General features: G+C 40.4%; 2 protein-coding genes across 2 annotated transcripts; one reads left to right on the top strand and one right to left on the bottom strand.

The window, feature by feature from the left end:
- The first annotated feature begins 13,066 nt into the window (after positions 1-13,066).
- On the top strand, positions 13,067-17,990 carry tnfaip8l2a (tumor necrosis factor, alpha-induced protein 8-like 2a). The gene is made up of 3 exons (XM_055220392.2): positions 13,067-13,213; positions 13,313-13,638; positions 17,304-17,990. Exons 2-3 carry the CDS (start codon positions 13,321-13,323, stop codon positions 17,544-17,546), a joined length of 561 nt encoding a protein of 186 aa, XP_055076367.1. The 5' UTR covers positions 13,067-13,213; positions 13,313-13,320; the 3' UTR covers positions 17,547-17,990.
- A 1,340-nt stretch (positions 17,991-19,330) lies between these two features.
- On the bottom strand, positions 19,331-21,814 carry vps72a (vacuolar protein sorting 72 homolog a). The gene is made up of 6 exons (XM_073858687.1): positions 21,372-21,814; positions 21,076-21,228; positions 20,783-20,894; positions 20,403-20,582; positions 20,178-20,322; positions 19,331-20,027 (listed from the first exon to the last, which is right to left on the bottom strand). Exons 1-6 carry the CDS (start codon positions 21,486-21,488, stop codon positions 19,625-19,627), a joined length of 1,110 nt encoding a protein of 369 aa, XP_073714788.1. The 5' UTR covers positions 21,489-21,814; the 3' UTR covers positions 19,331-19,624.
- Positions 21,815-27,617: the final 5,803 nt, after the last annotated feature.

Consider the following 27,617-nt stretch of genomic DNA (forward strand, 5'->3'; position numbering starts at 1 on the left):
CAACTTCCATTTCCTGCTCCTCTGTTCCCACGTCCTGTTTCATCATGACCTTTGACCCTCAAACACAAACACACACCCTGCAGGGAATAAGAATAGTGTGTTGAAATCTGTGTATGTCGTTTACTGGAATGTTCTAAGACCCCAGGGACACACATTAATATAAACACACTGAAGAAATGTGAAGTTCTGCTGGAGAAACAAACATGAAGACGAACAGGAAGATTAAAATACACAATGCATAATAAAAAAACAGCAAAATAAAGGATCACAGCACTAAAGGGCTCATTATAGTTCTACAGCATAGCCTCATTCATACTTCTGTGTTGATGTGCACTTACACATGCAGACCGCTAGTAGGCAGTATCCACGCATGTAACCCACAACAGCCGAAGAAGAAGTCGCTTGGCCAGTAAACCCATAGATATGTATATAAAGGCTAGATGGCTCGTCCGCGCTGCTGGCCAATTGAGTGCAACGTCCGCATTTTGGCGGCCATCTTACGACAGGGCGCTCGCTCACTCGTAGCATTGAGTTTAAATGATGCAGGTACTTTTAAATGACCATAACTTGCTTAATTTTTTACCGATTTTCAAACGGTTTGGTTTGTTATAAACGTCAAAGATGTACCTATGACACTGCATACCTATACTAAAAATAAAAAATAAATTCATGAAACATGTTAAAGCATCCAGAATTATAGCCACGTTAATAACGTTTGTAAAAACCCAAACCGTATGAAAATCGGTAGAAAATTGAGCAAGTTATGGTCATTTAAAAGTACCTGCACCATTAAACTCAATGCTACGAGTGAGCGAGCGCCCTGTCGTAAGATGGCCGCCAGGTGATGCCGTTAGGGACTCTGCCTTGAGCCATCTAGCCTTTATATACATATCTATGAGTAAACCCTCCAAAGAAGAAGAAGCAGCAGCAGTTTGTTGTGTATGATTTGAGCAGATCAGCTGTGATGGAGGTAAATGAACAGTGACTATTGTTGCAGCTTGAGTTTATAACTCCTCAACTTGACCCTTCTTTGTTTTTACAGTTGTTAGTGGATATCTGTGTGAGGACGTGACAGGAGGGGTTCTAGCGGACCAATCACATCGCTTGCGGTTCGTAAGATTAAAATTTTGCAGAGGTGCACGTCAGGCTACGCAGCGCTACATACAGCCTATGCATAGCCTATGGCGTAGACCCTACGCATGACTATAAATCGCACTTAAGGCCTAGTCCATACGCACACTGGTCACTTTTTCCCTCCTTCCTAAAAAAAATCTCTGTGTCCACACGAACACCCAAAACCCGGTATGAAGCACTGTCAATAGTATGCCAAACCAACAAATGGTGATATATCCCTAACCATAAAGGCACGTTGGCCAATCAGAAGCCATTGCACATCACAGGCCAAAAACTCAGGTTTCACCGTCTACACAACAATGCTGCAACCAGAGTTTCTAAAAATCAGTCCTTCCAGAAAATGCGGGCAAAAGTCCTTGATCTTGCGGCACGTTTTCTTAAAAAATGTGATGATATATGTGGGATATTTATGCAATTTTATGTGATAAAATTGCAGAACTTGAGAAAATTGTGGGAACTTGCTAAAATTGTTTGCAGCTTTTCATGTTCACGTCATATAATCACGTCACTTCATAACATTGTCATGGCAACAGGGGACATGGCTGCGCTTGTGTGAAGTAAATGCAACATTTTTCAACTTTCTGCTAAGATATATGTGATTTTTGCTATGAAAATGTGGGTATTATGAAATCATGCAAGCCCCGCATATTTTGCACACGGAAATCTGCAATTTATGCTGTGAAAGTGCTGCGTATTTGAAAAAATGCGTCCCCCATATAAATATGCAGACTTTGCTGATTATGCGTTGAATCATGCGATCCCATTTTTCTGGAGGCACTGTAAAATCTTCACCCTGGCAGGAGTTTTTATAAAAGTTTGGTTTCAGTCACCTGATACAGCGTTTGCATGTGGACGAATGGCCAAACCACATAGAAAAAAGTATGACTTTAAAAATACTGATGTATGTGTGGACAGGCCTATGCAGAAATTCAATTAAAGATGTCATGAACTGGCTTATTTTATTATTTTGTATGGTTTTCTGGGGTTTTTTTTACCTAAAAAAGTCATAATTAGTAAGTACTAGGATTCTTTACCCTGTTTTTGAGCCTCTATTATCACTCTTTCTGCCACATGGAAAACTTGTAGGTAACCCATGGGATAACAGTGTTGCATATGTAAAAAGTTTCAATGCCCCCATCTGTGTTTGTTTAGAATTGCATGTTGTAAATATGTGGATATCCTGCAGAGGCGGGCTTTTGCATGACTACATCACTTTTCAAAACCAGTCTTGGTTTAAATAAAAGCTGTTTTTTAAAATAACAAAGAAGTGTTGGGGTTTGAAGGCACTTAATGAAACTTAAGTTGCTACTGAATGTCATCGGATGTTAACCTCAAGTCTTTATGGTGATATTATGGTCTGTAGTTATAGGGCCTATACCATGAAGCCGGTTTAGTTTAAGTATAGACGGGTTGCCGGTTTACAAACATTACAGGGTGCGCGCGCATCCAGGAGGCAGAAAGCCCGCTTGGTGAACTGATCCGCTACTGAAACAACCTTAATTATTGAAGCGTTCTTTATTGTTTGTATATAAATAAAACTTGAGTTTAGTTGGATCTGTTTTTCTATCTTTATTTTTGCCGTGTTACTGTGATACATGTATGAATTATAATGTTAGGCTAGTAACGTAATAGTCGCATCTACTGGTATGTTAATCATCAGGTACCCATGCAGCACTGGCTCTGTTGGTACTATAATCCACGCAACAACTCCTTGGCATTTTGACTTACAGACAACGCTGCTAGCCTACAACACAATGCACGTCTCTTCTGTCTGCCTCTCGGTTGTGCGCGCAAGCAGTGATGAAGTCGCCGAGCAACCCATCTATGGGTCTCTGCAGTACAAAAAAGGGGTGTTTCCCAATTATGGGGTGTTTTCAGACTGGGTTTAGGTGTTTTTAACCATCCAATCCAAAAAGTACGGAAGCCCTTAAAAGCCATACATCATTATTTTTAACACCTATTTCAGTTTGAAGACACCCCAAAATTGGGAAACGCCTCTTTTTGTTCCGCAGAGACCTCCTTCTCAAAAAATGCATTTGGGAATCGCCCACTCAATTTGAGCCAATCAGACAGAGAGGTGGAAAACACCTATTTCAGTTTGAAGATGCCCCAAAATTGGGAAACGCCTCTTTATGTTCCACAGAGACCTCCTTCTCAAAAAATGCATTTGGGAATCGCCCACTCAATTTGAGCCAAATCAAACAAAGAGGTGGAAAACACCTATTTCAGTTTAAAGACATCCCAAAATTGGGAAACACCTGTTTTTTTGTTCTGCAGAGACCTCCTTCTCAAACAATGCATTTGGGAATCGCCCACTCAATTTGACCCAATCAGACAAAGAGGTGGAAAAACGCCTATTTCAGTTTGAAGATGCCCCAAAATTGGGAAACGCCTCTTTATGTTCCACAGAGACCTCCTTCTCAAAAAATGCATTTGGGAATCGCCCACTCAATTTGAGCCAATCAGACAGAGGGGTGGAAAAACACCTATTTCAGTTTGAAGACGCCCCAAAATTGGGAAACGCCTCTTTATGTTCCACAGAGACCTCCTTCTCAAAAAATGCATTTGGGAATCGCCCACTCAATTTGAGCCAATCAGACAGAGAGGTGGAAAACACCTATTTCAGTTTGAAGATGCCCCAAAATTGGGAAACGCCTCTTTATGTTCCACAGAGACCTCCTTCTCAAAAAATGCATTTGGGAATCGCCCACTCAATTTGAGCCAATCAGACAGAGGGGTGGAAGAACACCTATTTCAGTTTGAAGAAGCCCCAAAATTGGGAAACGCCTCTTTTTGTTCTGAAGAGACCTTTTCGTTTAGTTGGTTAGCCAAGTAAGTTTAGGATTAGTTTGTGCCAGGGTTCTCCAACCCTGCTCCTGGTGAGCTACCGTCCTGCAGATTTCAGGGTTGCTTGATAATTACAGACAGGTGTGTTGGAGCTGAAGTCTGCAGGATGGTAGCTCACCAGGAGCAGGGTTGGAGACACCTGGTTTGTGCAATTCCTGGGTTTTGGGTACAATTAAAATAGCTTTTACCAACAAGGCCAGTTCACATTGACTGGGTTTTGTCAACAAGTGTAGTGGAGATAATGGGTAAACACTCAGTATAGGTGCTAATTCTGGGTTTATCACCAGGTTCACACAGGTGTGTCGGCCAGAACACTCCTTAAGGCCAAATATTCCAGAGTATGCAATAAAGAGCCGAGATATACTCTTAATGTTCTATTTATTCTCCTTTGAGCGAGTTTAAATGCAATTTTGAATATGGGTGTGGTTTCTATAAAGAGAGAAACAAAATACAAATGAATAAGGGAAACATACATATACTCATTCCCCTCTACATTATAATATAAAATAAACAATAATCAGAAAATATGACTATATATCTCTAAAACTTAAGAAAAGTATGCAAAGAGAAAGGATTTAAACACTTCTAATATTATCTACCATACATTAAGTTACCAATAACGTAACTATAACATACTGTCATTTATAACATACTTTAAAGCCTTAATAGCAGTCCAGATAATAATATTTAACACCACATAAAACTTTACTCAGCCACAATAATGAACATTTATAACAACAAGTGTTAAATAAAGCAAACATGTCTCAACCTGATATGAAATATTCGATCCGACGTATTGAATCAGGTAGATATAATTAACACAACGGTCGTGTAGCGACCCCTAAAAACTCTTAATTAACATATCAAATAACAGAAATAACAGCGCCAAAAATACAATATCACGAGTAATGCAGCAGATATAACTTTACTTACTTTTCACATTCACGCACACTCTGAGGAAAAATGACACCCGCCATTATGTCCGAACTGACAGACAATCTCTGTAGTACTGAATATTAACTGTAATGACGAACGCCTATCTCTATCATACTGCATACGAACTGCGTGACAACGAACGTCTATCTCTACCGTACTGCATACTAACTGCGTGACATCAGATAAAATACACAAACCAGTGCGCACTTTCCTACTCTGTTACAAGCACTGAATAAACGGCAGAAAACATGAAACATAAAGCATGATTGAATAAATAATAACAACTCTAGCATAACTTTGGGCCTTTTCTACAGCCGCCCCCAAATGTATGTGATACATTTGCTCATCACTAAAGGCAACAAAGTTCTATGACTGGGGCGTAGTAGCAGGAGTGGAACCGTCTTCTTCTCCAGAAGGGAGTGCAGGGAGGACAACCAGCCTGGCAACTGGCCGGGTGTAGATTTTCTCCTTCACCTTTACATCAGCGGACCTGATGTGCCCATCAGGGCTGGGATAGGTCTTGACTACTTTCCCAATGGGCCAGAGGGCCCTCGGAAGATGTGAATCAGCAATCATCACTACACAGTCCCCTGCAATATCAGCTGGTGTAGTCTGCCACTTCTGGCGAGCTTGCAAACTCGGCACATAGAGTCGGATAAAACGGGCCCAAAAGTGATCAGCCAAAATTTGGGAGTGTCTCCAACGGCGGCGACAGATGAGCTCACTTTCGGGGTAGACTACCTGAGGTAGTGAACCATCAGGCCGCCCCATAAGAAGAACACTGGGAGTCACTGGATCTGGGTCCCTGGCATCTGAAGACACATAACCCAAGGGCTTACTATTAAGGATCCCTTCAACCTCAGTAAGTACGGTCCGAAGCACTTCTTCTGGAACGGGCTGAGCACCAACTGTGGCATAGAGTGCACTCTGAACTGAGCGGATCTCCCTCTCCCACACCCCTCCGAAGTGTGGAGCTGCTGGGGGGTTAAAGTGGAAGGAGATCTTCTGTGGTGCAAGGAGATGTTGTAGTTCTTCAGACATTCCAAGGAAGGTCTCACGAAGTTCTCGCTCACCTCCCTTGAAATTCGTCCCCTGATCGGAGAACAGTTCTGCGGGCGTTCCTCTACGGGCAATAAACCGACGAAGGGACATCAGAAAAGCATCCGTATCGATAGAGGTTAGGAGATCCAAGTGCACTGCCCTGATTGTGAGGCACTTGAAAATGATCCCCCATCTCTTCTCACGGCGCCGGCCCACTTTAATCTCAAATGGCCCAAAGCAGTCCATGCCCGTAGAATAGAAGGCAGGCTTGAAAAAACGCAGACGGGCTGATGGCAGGTCTGCCATCTTCGGTACTGCAGGTTTTGCCCTCCATCGCCGACAGTCAGCGCAGTTATACTGGTAACGCCGGATGGCCTCACGCCCTCGCAGGATCCAAAAGGAGCGTCGAAGCTCAGCGAACACCCGTTCTGGGCCTGGGTGACGGAGGCGATTATCAAAGTCTTGAATCAAAAGCGTTGTCACTCGATGACCTGGGTCTAAGATGACTGGATGAAGAGTGGTCAGTTCCAGGCCTTCTGCTCGACGGAGTCGTCCTCCAACACGAATGAGCTCTCCCTTTTCATCCAGCTCAGGAGACAGCGTGCGAAGTCGACTGCTGCTGGGAACAGGTTTACCAGCTTTCAGGAGGCTGTACTCCTGCTGAAAACTATCCCTCTGAGCTCTCTGAAGTATTAACTGTTCAGCCTGTCGGTAGTCTTCAGCTGTAGGCTTATCATTAGAATTGGCCGCCCCATGCAGCTCCTGCACTGTCCCTTCCAAAAGCTCCTTCCACGAGCCATATTGGGCCAGGTCCAAAGTTAACTGGCTGGATACAACAGCAGCGACCCCACAGAAGATAGACTTACGCAGCTCTGAGGTATCTTCTGTTTGGTCAACAGTGGGGTCCTCTGGCCATGAGTCTGGACTGGTCAGGAGGAAGGCAGGTCCCAGGCTCCATCTATTTGGCTGAACAAGCTCTTGCAGCTTCTTTCCCCGTGTTACATCATCAGCAGGATTTCTGGCGGTATCAACATATCTCCAGACATGCCCGTCTGTCAGCTCCTGTATCTCGGCCACGCGGGTGCCAACAAAGACCTTGAACCGGCAGGATTCAGACTTCAGCCATGTCAACACCGTTGTGGAATCTGACCAAAGGGTTGTCCGATCAATGTGGATGGTAAGTTCTCTCTTCAGCACCTGTGAGAGCTGTGCACCAGTAAGGGCAGCACAGAGTTCCAATCGGGGCATAGAGTGAAACCGCTTAGGTGCAACTCTGGAACGGGCCATCAGGAATGACAGATACACTTCACCGTGTCTGTCAGTGGTTCGCAGATAAGCCACCAAACCATAAGCCTCTTCTGAGGCGTCGCAAAATACATGCACCTCTCTCTGAAGACCGGAGATGTCCACAGACTTCGACAAGTACGGTCGGGGCAGGGTGACTTGAGGTAAGACTTGTAATTCTTCCTCCCAGTCTTTCCACTGTTGCAGAAGCTCCTGCGGTAGTAGTGGATCATCCCATCCCCTGTGTTTGTCCCAAAGGTGTCGGACGATTATCTTAGCCCTGGTGGTGTAGGGTAGGATGAAGCCCAAGGGGTCGTACTGACTCGCCAGCACCTTGTAGATATTACGCATCGTGAGGACACCGTACTCCACATGACGATGCTTATAACCAAGAACATCAGTGTGAAAGAGCCAGCTTAGCCCTAGAGTAGATTCTGGGGTATCTGTCTTGTTCTGAGCCAGCCATAGATCAACACCAGCAGAGCAGCTTTCTTTTGGTAGATGACTTATTACACCTGGTTCATTGCTTGCCCACTGACGTAGATCGAAGCCTGCAGACGCAAGAAGGGCTCGCAGTTTGTCAACCAGATGCCTCGCCTCAGCAATTGTGGGAACACTCTGTAGGCAGTTATCCACATAAAAGCATTTCTGAACTGATGTCCTCACATCTTCATCTGGCTGGCTGTTGTCAGAGACATGGCGTTGTAAGGCGAATGTGGCGCAGCAAGGGCTACATGTTGTACCAAATGGTAGCACCTGCCACTCATACACTGCAGGAGGTCCTTCTTGACTGATGTCACGCCAAAGAAATCTGAGCAGAGCACGATCCTCTGGGAGGAGGCGGATTTGGTGGAACATGCCTCTGATGTCTCCACTAACCGCAACTGCATGCTCTCGGAATCTTAGCAGAACTCCCAGAAGTGATGCTCCTAAGGTTGGCCCAGGCAGTAGATAATCATTGAGGTTCTGCCCTCGACACTGATAGGAGCAGTTAAACACCAGCCTATTCTTGCCATTATGATTCACCATATGGTGAGGGATATACCATTCCTCACAACCTTCCTTGTCTGAAGCTTTCGGTTCACACTTGATGACAAAACCCGCATTTATAAGCTTCTGCATCTCCACTCTGTAGGCTTCTGCCTTTGCAGGATCTTTGGCAAGTCGCCTCTCTACACTCCGTAAACTGGGCATGACGGCTTCTTTGGTAGCCTGTAAGAGCGGCATGTCTTTCCGGCGGAGCAGCGGGGTGGCGTAACGGAGAATGCCATCAACCTCTACCCTGATGGTTTTGGTCTCCAGGATACTGATAGCCTCTTGGTCCTGCCTTGAACGAGTAACTAGTTTCTCGCTTCTGAACGGAACAGTGTCGACCTGCCATAATCTCTCAACGTGTTTCATCAGCTCGCTCATCTGGGGTGTTACTGTTGTAAATAGACACTGCTGTGGTTGGGCGAGGTGACGGACTACACTCGCTGGGCCCTGCAGAGTCCAGCCTAGTCTGGTGCGGATGGCAGCAGGTCCACCTGGAGGTCCCAATCTGACAGGTTCAATGGGAGTGACAAGATGGGGGTGGTCACTTCCAATGAGAAGCAGGGGTTTGACATTCATTAAAGTCTGTATGGGAAGGCCAGTGAGATGCTTATAGGTGTTTCGGAGTTGCTCCATGGGGTAAGTATGAGCCGCTAGTCCAATACGACCACTGGTAAATGCACCTATAATCTTGTACTTGGTCTTTGGCTTTGATGGCGAAGAAATGAAGAACGACACTGATGCACCATGGAGGGTTTGCACTTCCTCTCTAATTGTGCGTAGTGGTAGGTCCTCTGGAGTCCCCTGCACCCCTAGCTTCTCTGCAGCATCTGACAACAGCATAGTTCTCTCTGAACCGTCATCAAGTATGGCATAGGTGTTAATTGATTTATCACCATGGTGAATGCGGACTTTGACAACTTTCAGAAGTACCCGACTGCCTTGAGTAGGTCTGTCTAGATACAGGACCTCTGTTGTGCCCCTTATACCTTCACTCTCCGCTGCCGGTGTTGACACTGCCTCCTTGGGTGACCTCTTATTCACCTCATGCAGAACCTGGAGGTGTTTCCCTTGGCAGAGGCTGCATAGTTTTCTTAAGTTGCACTGAGCCGCCTGATGTGGCCGTGCACATCGCCAACACCTCTTGTTACTTTTTATCCATTCGGTCAGCTGATCCTTTGTTAACCTGCATACCTTTGTACACTGGCTAAGGTAGTGTTCCTCATTGCAGAATGGACAATATGGCTTGTTCTTGTTTCCTTTAAAGGAGCTGCTTGGCACTGGAGCCTCAGGTTTCTTAGCAGTGTCCTTCACACCATGGAGGACAGTAGTAGGCTGCTTACTCTTGCTACCTTCATGCCTGAACACCGGCTTCTCTCGAGCTCCTCTCACAGCTAACTGTCCTTCAGAGTCCTGGCACCAAGACTCGTATTTCAACCAATCGGAAAGATTAGTTAAGGTGTGGGTTTGCGTGCCCTGATGGTACATGCAGCTGCGAAACTCTGCTCTCTGCTCAGGCGGCAGCTTGCTCAGCAGACGAGCAACATGTGAGCCACACTGTAGTTCCACTTCACCCTCGTGGCCTATTGTCTTCAGCATCCCAACCAGTGACTGTATCTGGAGTGCAAACTTCTCAAATGCAGCAAAGTCTCCCCGCCTTATGTCAGGTGAGTCCATCACAGCAGCAATACGCCTCAGCGCTATCTGATGTGGCTGGCCGAACTTGTCATTTAGGGCAACCATTGTGTCTGAGAAGGGTGTTGGGGAGTTAAGGTAAGCATCTGCTATTAACCTGGCTTCTTCTAGTTGCAGGTGATCAACCAACACTTGGTATTTGAACAGCTCAGATGCATCATGTGGTAAGAGGTTCTCCAATGAGATCTTGAGCCGCGCGAACTCACTTGGGTCCCGACTTGAGAAGCTGCGGATTGTTGGGCGTGGCCCACGGTAACTTGGCTCTGGGACGCTGTAGTTATGACCTTGAGGTGAGCTAAAGGGCGGGGCCTGTGTCCATGCCATGCCTGGAGGTCGCTGTTGGGGCGTTAGGTTGTAGCCAAGCTCATTTCTTTGACCACCATAAGCCGTAGTATACTTAGGCTCAGCTGGAGGTAATCCATGTGACTGCTGCAGCAACTGAACGGGCTTGAACCAGGGCGGTGGATGACATGCAGTGTCTTCCCATGGCCTGGCAGGAGGAAGGGCCCCACGTCCTGAGTGATTAACTTGTGGCTGACCCACAGACAGATCATGAGCTGGGGCTGACAGTGCTTCTTTCTTAATCTTTGGAACCTCATCTATTCTACTGATAAGCGAATGTGCCATAGGCGGATCACGAGGGATAGGCTTGTCCATTTCTGGGTCTGGCCATGGTGGTGGTGCAGGCCAATCATCCTCTTCCTCAGCTTTAGGTTCCTTTTCAACATGTGTCAGTGGCGACATCACCGTTAACTCTGGCTTTCTGGTATGAATAGAGGTTGGACTCTGCAGGTTGCGAACAGCATCTATTAACTGTTTCATGTCTGATCGCAATTCTCTTAGCTCTACTAAATCTGATGCCATGTGCCGCTGTGTCTGCTGCAGAAGGTGTCTTTCATGACGAATGTCATCTAAATCTACTCGGTTCTTCTCCTGTGTATGTATGGGGTGCAGCGATGACGGTAGAGGAGTAGAGTAATCTCGTGGCTGTTCCCTAAACTCTCTATCTGGCAACCGCTGGGGGGCTAGCTGATTCTCCTGGCTGTGCTGTTGGCTCTCTGCCCTATAGCTCAGGTCCATCTCCTGAAGAATAGCATCCCGCCTCTGCGGGCGAAGGGGAGAGTCATAAGGGGAGGTGAGGGTTGTCTTCCTGGCATTTCCCTCCTGGTGAGTACTCTCTAATTGGTGTCTGTACCTCTCACCGCTGTAGCCTCTATAATCAACCTCATAGTCTGCATAGCGGACAGGTGGGCGAATGTGCCGTTTGGGACGTGCACCGCAAGCATCATACTCTGGATGTAATTCCATCTCTGACGTAAACCCAGTGATCCGGCTCGAAGGACCATCAATGTAGTGGAGATAATGGGTAAACACTCAGTATAGGTGCTAATTCTGGGTTTATCACCAGGTTCACACAGGTGTGTCGGCCAGAACACTCCTTAAGGCCAAATATTCCAGAGTATGCAATAAAGAGCCGAGATATACTCTTAATGTTCTATTTATTCTCCTTTGAGCGAGTTTAAATGCAATTTTGAATATGGGTGTGGTTTCAATAAAGAGAGAAACAAAATACAAATGAATAAGGGAAACATACATATACTCATTCCCCTCTACATTATAATATAAAATAAACAATAATCAGAAAATATGACTATATATCTCTAAAACTTAAGAAAAGTATGCAAAGAGAAAGGATTTAAACACTTCTAATATTATCTACCATACATTAAGTTACCAATAACGTAACTATAACATACTGTCATTTATAACATACTTTAAAGCCTTAATAGCAGTCCAGATAATAATATTTAACACCACATAAAACTTTACTCAGCCACAATAATGAACATTTATAACAACAAGTGTTAAATAAAGCAAACATGTCTCAACCTGATATGAAATATTCGATCCGACGTATTGAATCAGGTAGATATAATTAACACAACGGTCGTGTAGCGACCCCTAAAAACTCTTAATTAACATATCAAATAACAGAAATAACAGCGCCAAAAATACAATATCACGAGTAATGCAGCAGATATAACTTTACTTACTTTTCACATTCACGCACACTCTGAGGAAAAATGACACCCGCCATTATGTCCGAACTGACAGACAATCTCTGTAGTACTGAATATTAACTGTAATGACGAACGCCTATCTCTATCATACTGCATACTAAGTGCGTGACAACAAACGTCTATCTCTACCGTACTGCATACTAACTGCGTGACATCAGATAAAATACACAAACCAGTGCGCACTTTCCTACTCTGTTACAAGCACTGAATAAACGGCAGAAAACATGAAACATAAAGCATGATTGAATAAATAATAACAACTCTAGCATAACTTTGGGCCTTTTCTACAACAAGAGACCATTTTCATGGTACTGGCCCATGGCCTTTTCTCGTTAAGGATGTTTTCACCTGTTGAGTGAATCTCTGAGAAAGCACACATGATCTTATGAAGTCATGTGATGTGAGCTGTGTATGTAGTTTACTCCTAATGGTTTGGGTTGTGTTTTATTAAATGGATTATAATGAAATCCTGTGGCATCTAACAAAACAAAATAAACACAGCCCTCTACTGGCCAAAAAACATAAACAATCCAGTGTGAATCTGTTAGTGATCTGTGCGTGTTTGTATTAACCAGGAACACTTGAAATGATCACTTCTGGTCTCGTCTTTCATCTCAGTCGATTTCTCAGCCGTCAGACAGGAAGTCATCAGTAAACACTTTACATGTCACACTTGTACACGTTACTGTAGCAACTAGTGTGTAGTCTTAAGTGTGTACTTCACAAACACACTCGCAGAACTAAAACTAAATATGAACGTGCTGCAGATATTTCATCAAGTAACTCACAGACAATGAAGAAAAACAAAGCTAACACAATACAACTGATTGTAATATTGTGTATGGCCTTAGAAATAATCACTTTAAAGTAGGGGAATGCCTTATATTTTAAGATTAATGTTGGCCTTTAGTGAAGAGTGACGCATCTGAACTCTACTCATTAGTTAGCAGTGTATTAAGTGTTAACATCTACAAGACTTGGAGAAAGAGAGAGTGATTTTAGTCTGAAACTGACTGGTAAAGTGTGTGAGAGAGAGAACAGAAAGCAGAAGTATAATATCTTCTCTGATCACCGTTTCCCCTCACAGTTACACAGCGGAAGACACCACTTCCTCCAAAAGACACGACACATTCTTCATAAACACCTCAGACTGCAGATCGCAGGTAAACACACAGACACACACACACACACACGCATGCATACCATCATGCACTTATACGTTCATTAATACTATCAGTGATTGTTTGGATCTCTGCACACAGGACTCAGGATGGAGACGTTCAACTCGAAGGACATGGCCATGAAGGCCCAGAAGAAGATCCTCAGTCGCATGGCCAGTAAATCCATGGTTCATATGTTCATAGACGACAACAGCAGTGAGATTCTGGACGAACTGTACCGCGTCTCCAAAAAGCACACGGAAAACCGCGACGAGGCCCAGAAAGTGGTGAAGAACATGATCAAGATAGCCGTGAAGGTTGGAGTTCTGTTTCGACATGAAAAGTTCAGTCCAGAAGAACTGAGTCTGGCTCAAGACTTTAGGAAAAAGCTTCATCACGGAGCCATGACAGCGATCAGCTTTCAGGAGGTACACACACACACTATACACATGTATTCTGCACACATACACAAAGAGAGATGATTCAGTTTGGCTAAATAAGGTTTAGCATTTTTGTGTTTGATAAATGATGCATAACTAGTACTAATGCTCATGATGTTAGCTCATGCTACATGTTACAGTTCAAGTCAAGGATCTTGACTATAGACGCGCTCGTAAGATCAGGGTCGTCCGGTTCAGCTCCTGAATGCACATTGACCTGAAGACTTTAGTTCAGATCAAACCAACTGATCAAGAAGTTAAAGTTGAATTTTCTGGCAAGCATGTTTGATTTAATGTTGAAGTGAAACTCAGCAGTACACTGTGTGGTCCTCCAAGATCAGGAATGTTCAAAAAGCTGTGCTACTTCACTCTTAAAAATACAAGTGCTGCCATAGAAAAAAAAACATTTAGGCCTGGTTTCACAGATAAGGCTTAGCTAAAGCCAGGACTAGGCCTTAAATTCAGTTGTTTAAGCATGACATTACTGGTGTGCATCTTTAGGCAAATCAATGACGCTGGCATATTTTTTTTGTTCTGTCAGTGCAAGTTATTTTCAGTAGAGACAGCTGAAACATGTGTTTTAGTCTAGGACTAACCTTAAGCCTTGTCTGTCAAACAAGGGGACAATTGTGTAAAAAGTTTAATTGGGATCAAAATGATCCAAATTTGGAAATCCCATGTTTTGCTATCCAGGATCAGGTAAACCAGCTCACTTTTGTGCTGGTTTGTCAATGCAAAAGTGTTTTAGATCACCCGATCCAGATACACACTTTTTTTTAGATTAGCAAATCTGGATTACTAGTGTTGTAAATAAATTAGATTAATTTCAATTCAACATTCAGTCTGTTCTTCTGGCCCACAAACAAACAAAACAAATATATATTATACACAAACACATTGGAACATGGATTTTTAGTCATAAAGGTGTGGTGTCCCGAACAGGGTTTAGATTAATCCAGGACTAGTCCCTAGTTATATTAGGACATTTAGAGGTGGTTTCCCAGACAGGGATTATCTTAAACCAGGACTATGCCTTAGTTTAATTACTAGTTTTAACAAACATGCATGCTTAAAACATTACTTGTGTGCATTTTTATGCAAAACAAAAGGCACTGATGTATATTAAGATATGTCAGTGCAAGTAGTTTTCAGTTTGGACAGCTCTTACATTTATTTTAGTCTAGGACTAGTCTAATCCTGGTCCGGGAAACCGCCCCATAGAGGTGGTTTCCCAGACAGGGTTTATCTTAAACCAGGACTAGGCCTTAGATTAATTAGGCAATATTACTAGTTTTAACAAACATGCATGCTTAAAACATTACTTGTGTGCATTTTTATGCAAAACAAAGGGCACTGATGTATAATAAGATATGTCAGTGCAAGATGTTTTTAAATTAAGGCAGCTCAAACATGCTTTTTAGTCTGGGACTAGCATAAGCCAAAAATGATGAAAAATGATAAATCTATAAATATGACATGATAGAAATGTTGTATTGTAGACTAACTGTAGGTTTATAAGTTTTAGTAAAAAAAGTTTTATTACATATTTGTTCCTGAAATCCACCCTTCTGCTGTGATCAAAGTAATCCTACTTTTGGGATCAAACAAATCCCAATCTTACGAAAATGTTTTGAATGATTTGATCCAGATCAAAACAGATTGGATTTTGTGATCCAATACAAATTCAGGATCCATTTTTGTTTTGTTTTAAAAAACCCTTTCGTAAAATTTTGATCTAATCCGATAGCAGAAATCCAAATGGATTATTGTTGGACGCTGGGGTTAATCTGTGTCACCTAACAATGAAAGTACAGTTTGAAGTTTATAAAGTAGGTCAGATATTGAGATGTTAGATGTTTTGGGGTACACTCTAAAAAACAAACGGTGCTATATAGCACCAAAACAGTTGCTTTGAATCGTAACGATAGAAGAACCATTTTTAGTGCCATATAGCACCGGTGAAGAACCAGTGAAGAACCAGTGAAGCACCAGTGAAGCACCAGTGAAGCACCAGTGTGGAGCCATATAGTGCTATGTGGAACCATGTGTGGTGCTGTGTGGCCCCTATATGGTTCTGCGCTGGTGCTTCGCTGGTGCTTCGCTGGTTCTTCACTGGTTCTTCACCGGTGCTGTGTGGCACTGGGATGGTTCTTCTGTCGTTGCGGTCCGGGGCGGCTGTTTTGGTGCTGTATAGCACCGTTTGTTTTTTTGGAGTGTAGCCCAGATTTGTTTTTTGAGCATTAAAGACTGTACTTTTTTGGCACCTGAAGTTTTTTTTGCTGCATGAAGAGATACATTTTTCACCACACTTAAAGAATTGTTTTAATGAATGTTTTATTCCATAAACAACCCTTAACATCCCAAAAAAACGTTGTATTTCTCAAAAAATACTGTAAAAAGTCAAACAGAGATGGTTTGGCATTGCTGTGAAGAACCATCTAAGCACTTTTTTTGTTTTTAAGAGTGTTGATCAGATCAATAAAGGCAATAAATCCTCATAGACCTGAGGGACCAGACCTATTTGTAGAGAAGACTCTTAAGGTGCTTAGAAGGTTCTTCATGATCTGCATCGATGCTATGGAAGACCATTTTTGGTTCCTCAGAGAACCATTCAGTTTTTCAAAGCTTTGCAATGGTTCTTTGGATGTTAAAGTTCTTTATGAAACAAACCATTCATCCAAAAACGATTTCATTAAGTGTTCTTCATCAAATCTCTCAGACAAGGGTTCCAGGTGGAACAACAAAGCTGGGCAATATTTGACTCCTTACTTTATAAACTTTAAAACATGATTTCATAGTCAGGTGATGCACATTTATTCCTTGACATGCTTTCATTGGGCCTGCAATCATTAATGACCAGTTTCTTATTATCTGCTTTAACTGTTGTGAGAGCAAAACTGGACTATTTAAAAAACTATTACAAATACTGTATATTTAAAATAAAAGGTTTCAAAGTGCTTACATGCAGGTTATTCTTAAATGTGCATACAGTCAAACCAAAATATACCTTCAACATTTCTCACATTATCAATTTATTCACTATAGATAAGATAATGGTAATAAAATATGACAAGAACTCTTTAATAATTCACTGGTTCTGGCCATCCTTCTGTTAGACGTCTCATAAATGAATTACTGTAGTTTGAATGGCTGTCAGCTGGTAAATGTTAGTACTACACAATTACCAAGTAATGCTTAATTTTGTTCAGTCTGTGGTGTAAAAAAAGGTCGCAGTATCAATTAAAGAAAAACACTTGAGCAAAACATGTTCAGGTCAAAGTGTCTCAATAATTTTGGGTTACAAATTTTGATCAGTTTTACTGGTAGACCACCGTATGAAGATTTTTTGGGTATAATATATCACCATTTATTTTGCTATCCTCAATTGACTAGTGTCCTCCACCCATTAGTAAAAATATCTAAAATGATATTGTCTGAATATATTTTGGTTTGACTGTATATTGTGTCTTCTCAGAATTGTAATAGATGATTAATAATCAGTGAATACACCAATATTTAGTAATTATATATGAAAATATAGAAGCAGCTTTATTTTTAAGAGTGTAGAGCGGTAAAATCAAACACAGGCTATGTTGGTTAAAGTTGGGAAGCTGGTTTATATAAAAGCTAAACCCTGTTGATCTCTCCATCAGGTGGAGTTTACGTTTGATAAGAACGTGATGATGGAACTGTTGACAGACTGTCGTGATTTACTGCTGAAGTTGGTGGAGAAGCATCTGACGGGAAAATCTTTGGATCGCATCAGGCACGTGTTTAACCATTACTCTGACCCTGACCTCCTCACGCACCTGTATGATCCCAAAGGAACGCTGTGGGACAATCTCACAAAAATCTGCACCGGACTCAACCGCATGATCGAAGAGGGAAAACTCTGAATGAACATTGAACAAGTGTGACGGATATAAAGAAGAGATACAGAGATACAGCGCTCAGGATGTCATCACTCAAATCAATTCAATTACAAACTCAAATCTTATTGGTCCATCCATTTTCATTGCCGGACGAGGGAAGAAAAACATGAATCAAAACTCATCTCTGAAAGAAAGCGAATCATGTTCACACTGAACTTTTGTGGTAATATTTTCATTTGTGTAAAAACTGCTTGAAGACTTTGACACAAAGAGACAGTGATGTGTGACCGTGAGTTTGTAATCCAGAGACTTCAACACCAAAACAAATCAAAACCAAAGAGAAATTCTGCAATGCTGGACTTTGATGAAGTAAAGACCAACAAAATCATCTGTATCCATGTCTTTTTTTTCTTATTTTGTTGAAGAATTGTAAATTTAATAAAATGGCCTTGTCTTTTCTGAAAACAACTTTATAAAAATATTAATATGATCCTGATTATTAATCTACAGAAAGCATCACAGATCCTAGTATGAGTCAGGACTGGGACTCATTTTCAGCCCCTGGAGTTTCATGTCTTAGAACGGCCGACTTTAGTTCACGACTATATTAAAATAATATCATTAAATCCTCACTAGCCTAAATAAGTCTGCAATAGTGCACTGTTCTCTAAAGCCTTGCAATTCGTTGTATTTTTATATATTTTCCAATTCAATGCAAATTCAGTAGCCTAAACAATTATGATTTTTGCCATAATCATGCAGCCCTTACATTTAATATTATTCACTTAAATTTATTCAAAAACTACTGAAAGGGAACAAATGTCTTTGTGTTTTCCCCTATATTTCTATTTTTAAAAATGGTGGGTCTTAAGATTACTTGTTGGGTTCAAAAAGTTTGGAAATGCCTGATATACACAAGCAAGATTTATCAAGTATGCAAGGGATAAAGATGAAAAAAATATTTTTAGTACTTAGATCATGTATATTGCCATAACGTAAGATAGGCCTACCTTAATAGAACAAATATATAATGGACTTTCAACATGTTTTACTTGAGAAAACACCATATTTATATGAAAATGACTTTTTTTCCAATAAACTGAGATGAGTTTTGTTTGTTACTCTTGCAATAGACTTTGAGATTCATTGTAACATCTATGACTTAGATTAAAAAAAAGATTTTTGATATGATGCAGTTTGCATCAAGTCGTTCTCAAGTTAATTTTTAATCTAGACACTTAAATATAGACGCGTCTGAAAAAAACTCGTGTTTACAGCAAGTGGGACTGGTAGCAAAGGCAGACGGCAAGTGCTTTTAAAAAGCAGAAGAAAGCGCTGTGTCTCATGTTTACTATGTGTTTTAAGTGTTAATGGACAAAATTTCTTCCAATAAGTGGTCGGGACACAAACAACTTGGGAATAAAGAGGTGGGGACATGCATCAAATAACTCGAGTGAAGCTGCTGTAAGTGCAGGCAACCTAGAGACAGCAACCATCAACCCGATGAGATGATAACACCGGCCCTCAAGGGCAAAAACAAAAACAGACCGGCCCAGGTACACAGTTCATCCAAACACAGGCATTGAAGGCATGTTAATAAAAGACTTTAACTGAGGCCTAGTCTTGGCTTTAGTTAAGCCTTGTCTGTAAAACCAGACCATGCACTTCACTAACAACTACTACTGAGATCAAAAGCTGATGGTATTCAGACCAGTTACTGGTGATCTCAACAGGACTGAGGAGCATCTGAATAATGATGTGTTTCAGTACACATTTGCATTTCACAACATAAAAACATCAGAAGGAAAAACTGATATAGAAATGTTTTTTTTATTCTTTCAGTCGTATTTGGCTGAAAACTATAAAGCAGAGTAAAAATCAAACAAGAAATCATTGAAACAGTTGAGCTAATGCTGGTGAAGAGTGTTGTAAGTCCTCAAATAACAACACAACTGTACATCATCAGCACCTGTGATGGAAAATCCCATTCAGACATCACAGCTAAACGTAAATGATAGACCTGAGGAGACCGCACGACAATAATCTGTGTGTTTGTGCTTCTGTTGTAGACACAATATCAACACACATTCAGTTAATTGTGTCTAGGTGGTGATGACACCCTGTTTGATGGTGACTTTCGGGCGGGCGCTCTTTGCGGAGGTCGCTGCTGTCAAATCGCCATCGTTGTTTCCAGCGAAGTTTCCGGAAGCGTTTGGGAAGCCGTGAGCCGCGATATATTTCTGATAAGCCTCACGTACGATGCGAAACGCTCGAGCGTTGGCGTACGGGATGTCCGTTACAGGATCCCGATACAGCGCGGGCTTATGGGTAACGGGACACACCTCCTGAACAGGAAGGGGCGGGCTGACGCGAGCTGATGCGGGGAAGGCGGAGTTAAACGCATCATCATCACTGAAAGTGATATAAGTGCGTGAGCACAAAGACCCCGCCCCCTGCGCAGAAGAAGAAGAGGTAGGCGTGGGTTGGGGCGTGTCCTGGTCCAATCTATTAAAGTAAACATAAAGACGTCTTAATGTTCTGCTCTTGAGATGAAAAGGAAACGGATCACCGCAGACTTGCACTGATCTGTAGTATATATATATATGTGTGTGTGTGTGTGTGTGTGTGTGTGTTTATGTATGTGTGTATATTTACCCCTCCACGTCCACATTTTCTTCTTTGGGCAGTGCGTCCGGTAAATGAGGCATCAGCACTGAATGATAGCGAATAGTTGGACCTTCAAACTTTCTCTTCTTCAGAACCTGCTTCTTTTTATCAGCCTCCAAGCGCTCATAATTCTCTAAAAACACACAGAGCATTATAATACAGAAGACAGACTGATGATGACATCACATGTTGATGATGTCAGTGCTGTGTTACCTAGTGATCGGAGGTTAATCTCTGCGGTGAGTTTGGCTTCAGCCAGCAGTTCTTCTTGCGTCAGCACGTGATCGCTCAGCGTTCCTTTCCTCTTCCGCGGAGCCTCCTGCTGGCGCTCCTGTAACCGCTGGTTGGTCTTGCGCGTGTGCTCGCTCGTGGATTTACGAACCGACTTACGCACTAAAGGAGAGAACGAGTGAATTGAAGTGTTGTTTATTTGATGTGATCTCACATTGATGTCATTTATGTTTGTGCGTCTGTAGGGTTGCAAAGTTCATGGCTGAAAACTTTCCAATTAATGGAATTAATGGAATAAGTTCCCATGGAAAGTTTCCAGAAATGTACCACCCCTTGCAACACTATGTGTATCTGTCACTCACTCTCCCCAAACTCCTGCAGCTCTTGAATGGCGCGTCTCTCTGTTTTGGGTCGTTCGGCCTTAATTTCTTCAGACGCTCGCTTCACTTTGGGTTTGGAGATCTTCAGAGGTTCCTTAAACAGACAAACATTCATTTATATTTAGCAGTTGCTTTTATCCAAAGTGATTTATATGTAGCAGTATGTGTGATCCCTGAGAACTGAACCCAACAGATACAACATACTGTACGTGATCTTCAATAGGACTTAATGTATGGTGTGTCTGTGTGTGACGTGTAAAGTGTCTTTCATTAACCTTGTAAGCTTTGGTGACCACACGACTCTTTCTGCGGGGAGCATCATCCTCCTGATCACTGTCTGGTTCATCTCCTTCATCAATGTCAAAATCACTGTCCACCTCATCTTCAGTATCTGAATGATCTCCTCTGTACTCATCATCACCAGACTCCTGCACAACAACAACACCACACAGTTTTAATGTTTCATAGACTTCATATCATCACCTTCTGCATTTATTTTATTTTAACCAACACATTATTATATAAAAACTGTATTACTCTTCACTGAACTGTCTGAAGTATAAAGACTCACATCATTGAATCCTCCATATGTAGTCTTGTAAAACTCATCTTCTTCTTCGGCGTCCAGGAGTTTGGACATGCGGTTTCCTGCAGTGCAGCGTTGCTCTCTGCTGTGCGCCAAACTCATTTTTACACTTAATACTTCACTTTCTACACAACTTTCTTTCTATATTACTGTTTACTATTTCATTTCTAGACGAAACCCTCTCCGAGATTATTCCATGCGGATTATGCGTTTCTCATCCACCACGGATATAAAAAGTCCACAAAAGAACTTCGTTATAAGTCCAGAGATTATTATATAATAAAACTTTACTACAGACACGAGTTTATGAATGAAAATGATGTTAAAGAAGTAAAGCTACACGCCGAAGAGCAGACAATAAACACGAAACACTCACTTCCGGTAGCAGCTTAATACTGACACACAGTGGACTGGAGTGTTACTGCACCACACATCGCTGCACACAAAAAAGAGATTGGTATAACTAGAAGGGTGTATATTGTATGCTTTTTTTTAAATAACACTAAGAAATTTCGAATAATTCTCAGTAAATTGCAAACATTGCAACTTTGTTGTTTTTTCGTATTTTAATGCTTGATTTCTCTCTTTATTTGCTAAACATCTCGAGACGTCTAGTGAATCTGCACTTCATTGTTTTCTCCGTGTCATCCTCTGATTAGCCATAAACATCACTTTACAAACCTGTTAATCCTCGTATTTCATGTGTAAGCACTGAGAAAAGTTGAGTTAAATTGATGTTAATGTGACACCATTAGATGGCAGCACTTCACTAACATTACAGACAAATATCAGTGGAACGTGAAGTCAGCTGTTACCATGACAACAAACGAGAGAGTCACTGACGTTCACATGCACGAGAAGCATTGAAACCCTTTGTAATCTCTTAAGTGAAGCCTGTCTATGAATCATATAAACATTGTTCAGTGATCATTCATTTGTGGCAAAACACACACACAAATCACAAAAAATTAGGTTTTTTGTCTGACTTTTAGTTGTTTTACCGACAATGGCCACTAGGTGTCAATGGTTTGCTGCATACTCTTGTCACAAATTAATAAATTACTGTCGCTGCATTATTATTACTGCTAAAAGGTTTTGAAATATAAACACTACATTCTTAGAGCTTTCCACTGATATATAGTTTGTCAACATTTTTGAAGATGTATATTAGGATATAGTGTTATGAATATATAATAATTAATATGCATTTCTATAAGGGAGTGGGTCAAGTGAAAAAACTCTCATACATTACTTTTTCCCTCAAATGGTGATGATATATGGAAACTACACTCTTACCACTTATCGTTTGTCATGATTAGATAAGAATTCACATACAAAACACTGAAGTAAATGTATGATATTTAAACGGTTAAACTTTAAGACATTTTAGACAAAAGATACTTTAAAGAAACTTGCACATTAATGCTTCATTTGAACATTTATACATCAAAGGATTTTAGATACAAATGTTACAACAATTCTTTTGATTTCAGTTTTTGGCCTGAAGTATGTATTGTCTGTATTGTGTGGTCATAGTTTTGTGTTTAAATGTTTCAGATAAAAATAACCTATACTTAAAAGACAGTGACACATGCCAAAAGTGTCACGAAACCATCATGACGTCTCACAGCAGTCTTAAATGTGTAACACACCCCCATCAAACAAAAGTAATACAATTCTTTGTAGGTGACTCGGAATGCCTTAAACACAATGTAATGGTATTTATGTCAAATACATTTATAATGTTATACATTTACAACCCCTAATGTATTTAAATCTCATTTGTCATAAACTTTATGTTTTTTGGCTGTGACATTTGTGAATGTAGTCTTAGATGTGAGCTATAGGACAATCGGTTTATAATAATAATCTATGATGTTTTTTTTCTCAAGAAGCTGGAGCAGTTTTATATAAACAATATGATATGAATTCTTTATTCAAATGTTATTTTGATTTGTGTTTGATGTATTTACATACAACAAATAATACAAATATTTGAGAGTTGCTATAGAAACATAGATATGAATGAAGTATTCAATGAGCTAAACTCATATGAGCGGTTATGTAAGTGGAATTTCATCACAGATCTTCCTCTTCAGATTTCTCACAGTTATCATGACAGTAGTTTGTAGTGTTTATGGTTTGTGTAGTTCAGTATTTTCATCTCTCATGATCATATAATGAGTTCAGTGTTGTTTAATTAAAGTTAAACATCAGACAGATTCACATAATGTTTAGATAGAAATAAACTGAACTTCTGTTTCTCTATGACGTAATTAATGTAAAAGAGGAAGTCTCTGTTTCTGTGTGTGAATGTTTCCTCATGTGGATGGAAAAACCAGGAAAACTCTTGTGAGGTTAACCCAAACATGCAGATGCATTATAACCAAATTATACTATTATTGGAAACTAGAGGACTGGCAGATTAATTATGGAAGTCCCCATATATAAAAAACCCTCACGCACCTTTTCTCGATGCTCTGCTGGGCATGATGGGAAACACCTGAGGGGTTATTTGAGGGTTCTGGTATTTTGGTAAATTCTCACATGTACATACAAACACACACACACACCAGCACACTTCAAGCTGTACATTTAGTGTGTTTGTCTCAAGATGCAGATGTTAATGTATGTCATCAGGTCACACAGCCTGATTTCATTTCCTGTGTATCAAAAGCATCACACAGACACACACAGTAAAAAAATGCAGCATGAAGTTAAAACAACTTTTACCTGCAATAAGTTGACATAACTTAAAAAACAAGTTGAAATTGTTTAACTTCTACATGCACACACAATTGTTTAGTACATAAATAAAATGAAGGCTGCTTTTAGATCATTCAAATATTTCCACATTATTTACAGGAACATGTATGAATTCACTTAAATCCTCACAGAAGGACTGAAGTTTTATCTCAACATCTCAGATCACAGACGTCATACACACGTGTATATATATAATAGTAATATATATATTTTTAAACACAATGTAAAATGTTTAATATATAATATTTTTTACTTGAATTCAGCACATAGTTTTTTTGTTTATATGTTTACAATATATCACATTTATATTATACCTGTATGTTAATGACTTTTTGTTTTTTACTGTTTATGAGATATGAATGATTTAGGGGCTAAGGCCTGGTTTAATTCGGCTCAGATTGATTTGATGTTTTATTTGAGTATATTTGTGTTTTTTTATGCTATGCTATGTTATCATTTATCTTTAGCTTTATGTCTGATCGCATGCCTTCACATGTATGTGGATATTGACCAACAGTTACACACCCAATCACAAAAGGTTTCCTCCTAGAAACATACTGAACACCCCAAAACAATACAATACAATAAATACAATATAAACATGCACAGAGAGAGGACACAAACATTACCACACAGATCATAATGATTGACAGGGAGATTATACTTGATTTATTTATTTTTTTAATCCTGCATGGTCCACCTTTACAGTAAAAGTTGTCATGATGTCATGTACAGTAAGCAGTCCTCTCTTCTGATTGGATCTTTATATGTGATGTCATGGGACTGCCACAATTTTACCACAATGATATGAGGGGGAGGTAAAGAAGAAATGGACTTATCTGAATTTAATATTTAAGTTTCTGATTTCACACCCAAACAGCATAAAACCCCAGAGACAGTAAAAGAGTTTTTATGTGACCCCTGCCTTTACATTCATATATTTAACAGATGCCTTTACTTAAAGCTCAAATGTTTTTATCGGTTTGTGTCATAGTCATCAGCAGGACAGACAGCATCTACATTCACCTTCACACAGACACTTCATGAATAATCTTAAAACATTATTCATATCTTTATTATCTAAACATTCACAAACAAAATAACTATTAACAGATCATTCATATTAATATTGATCACCATCCCTAAACTCATGGAGGCTTTCATTAAGATAATTAAATAATTATAATTAAAGGGACCAAACAAACAAAACTCATTTGACTGCATCAGACTTTTAAAAAAGCCTTTGAAGCCAATTTTTTTGCACATATAAGATAAACGTCTGAATTTACTATAACCATTATTTTTAAAGGATTTAAAACATATTTTCTATAAAAATTATTTACATTTTTTTGATTTATAAATGATCATTACTTGCGGTGATATTACATTAAATATATGCATTACAAACTCATGTTTCTGTAATGAGAATGAAAAAGTTGTCACAGTCAATTATGTCCTTCCAACACATTTTGTTTTTTTTAAATGTTAGTTCATTGAGGGCTTAAACAATGATTGAAAATTATTGCGGAGGATGAAAAAAATTGGTCTTGGACACATTTATATTCCTTATTATTGTCTCTACATTTACCAATGATCACCAAATACCACATGTTTCTTTACTGTAAATGTTTATAGTATAACATGCACTGAAGCTTTTTATTTTTTAGATTTTTTAAATATAAATATTTCTATGTCATGTACACGTTGCAGTAATGATAATTTTCCCCTTAAATGTGGAAAAAACAACAAAATTGGTTTGTATGATGTCATTTGAAATCATGTGCAAAATAGTACATGAAGAGATGTTTGTAACTGCTTCTTATTTTGATAGCATTTAATTTATTTATCAAAATGTTTTATGACACCTCATAAGTCTAATTTCGCGAGAATCACCCTAAAGTGTTTTTAAGGTGTTTTTAATGTGTTTTTTGTTTTTAGATTTATGTTTGTTTCTATAATGAACACTGATAATCATGAGAATCTCTATCAGCATTCGATATAATGTGAACACTTTACAATAAGGTTTACAACAATTCGTTAATAGATAAGCTAACACAAACTACGAACAATACTTATACAGCATTTATTCATCTTTGCTCATTTCAGCTTTTATTAATACAATTATAAAATCCTGAACTAAAATGAATAACTGCATTAACATTAACTAACCTTAACAACAATTCTTACATGCTGAAAAACTACATTGTTCACTGTTCATGTTAGTTAATGCTTTTAATCTTTACTAATACAACCTTATTGTAAAGTGTTACCATGATTCTTAAATCATTTTATTTTTTTAAGTTTATTTAAAATGACTTTTTCAGTTTGAATGGCATTACTCTCTCTGTGTGTCTCTCTCTCTCTCTCTCTCTCTCTCTCTCTCTCTCTCTCTCTCTCTCACTCTCTCTCTCTCTCTCTCACTCACTCACTCACTCACGTCAGCTGACTTCAGGGAAACTTTTGTTTTTGTTGCTGTTTAAAGTTGCAATGAGTGGCTGCTGTTGGGGTAGGCAGAAAACCCAACAGCCAATCAGAAAAAAGTATGAGGTAAAATCATCTGTGATCAGACTGTGTCTGTGTCTGAAAGCTTAGACAGCTGACTTACACAGCGTCATGAGGCAATGACTTCAGATACATGAAGGCAGCTCTGGGAAACACATTCAGACAGAATTCAAAGGCAGCGAGTTTAAAATATAAACAGAGAGCGCCTTTGTGATAACTAATCACAAAACTAATTTCTGTGAAAATATAACCTTATTTACACTAAATGTGTGCTCCAGCTGCTTTCTTGGCTGTCATTTTGGTTGCGTCTGAAAGCTCTAAAAGTCTCCCTTCAGAGGCAGCATTCCATCCAATTTTAGGTTTACTTTCTGTCTCCTGAGATACCTTCATTGGCCCTGTCCCAAATGGCACACTCCAGACTTTTCCTCAGAGTCCACACTTTGATGACATCATGTAATGAAGATCTTAGGGACCCTTGACGCGAGTCCATGAGCGCACACTGGAGTCGTAGAAATAGAAAGAAAAGTTGCCCATCAGTATGAACTCCTCCCTTCTGTCGTCTGATTGGTCTGATTGCTCTTCCGCAAGGATTTCTGGGTTGCAAAGGGGGTGCTGATAAGTACACTTCGGAGCTTAAAAATGGCAGATGGGGCACCATATGGACTCGTAGACTAAGCGAGCTTGAAGTGTGCCATTTGGTAGGCCTTCGTCCTGTCCCACAATTCTCGGCCTTCATTTTATTTTTGCAAACTCGAACAGGCTTGACCAATCACATTACCTGTGCACGCCCATGCATAGAATTGTGGGACAAGACAATGAAGGTATCTCAGAAGACTATTTCGGACGTGCCTTTATGCCTTTCGGACTCCTCTTAAGGCAGCATTTTTGAGCTTTTGGACGCAATCTGTGTCTCTATTTAAAAGGCTGGATCCTTCAGAGGATGCAACTTATGGAGGATGCGCT

This window comes from Misgurnus anguillicaudatus, chromosome 20, assembly GCF_027580225.2.
Source record: "Misgurnus anguillicaudatus chromosome 20, ASM2758022v2, whole genome shotgun sequence".
NCBI classification, from domain to species: domain Eukaryota; kingdom Metazoa; phylum Chordata; class Actinopteri; order Cypriniformes; family Cobitidae; genus Misgurnus; species Misgurnus anguillicaudatus.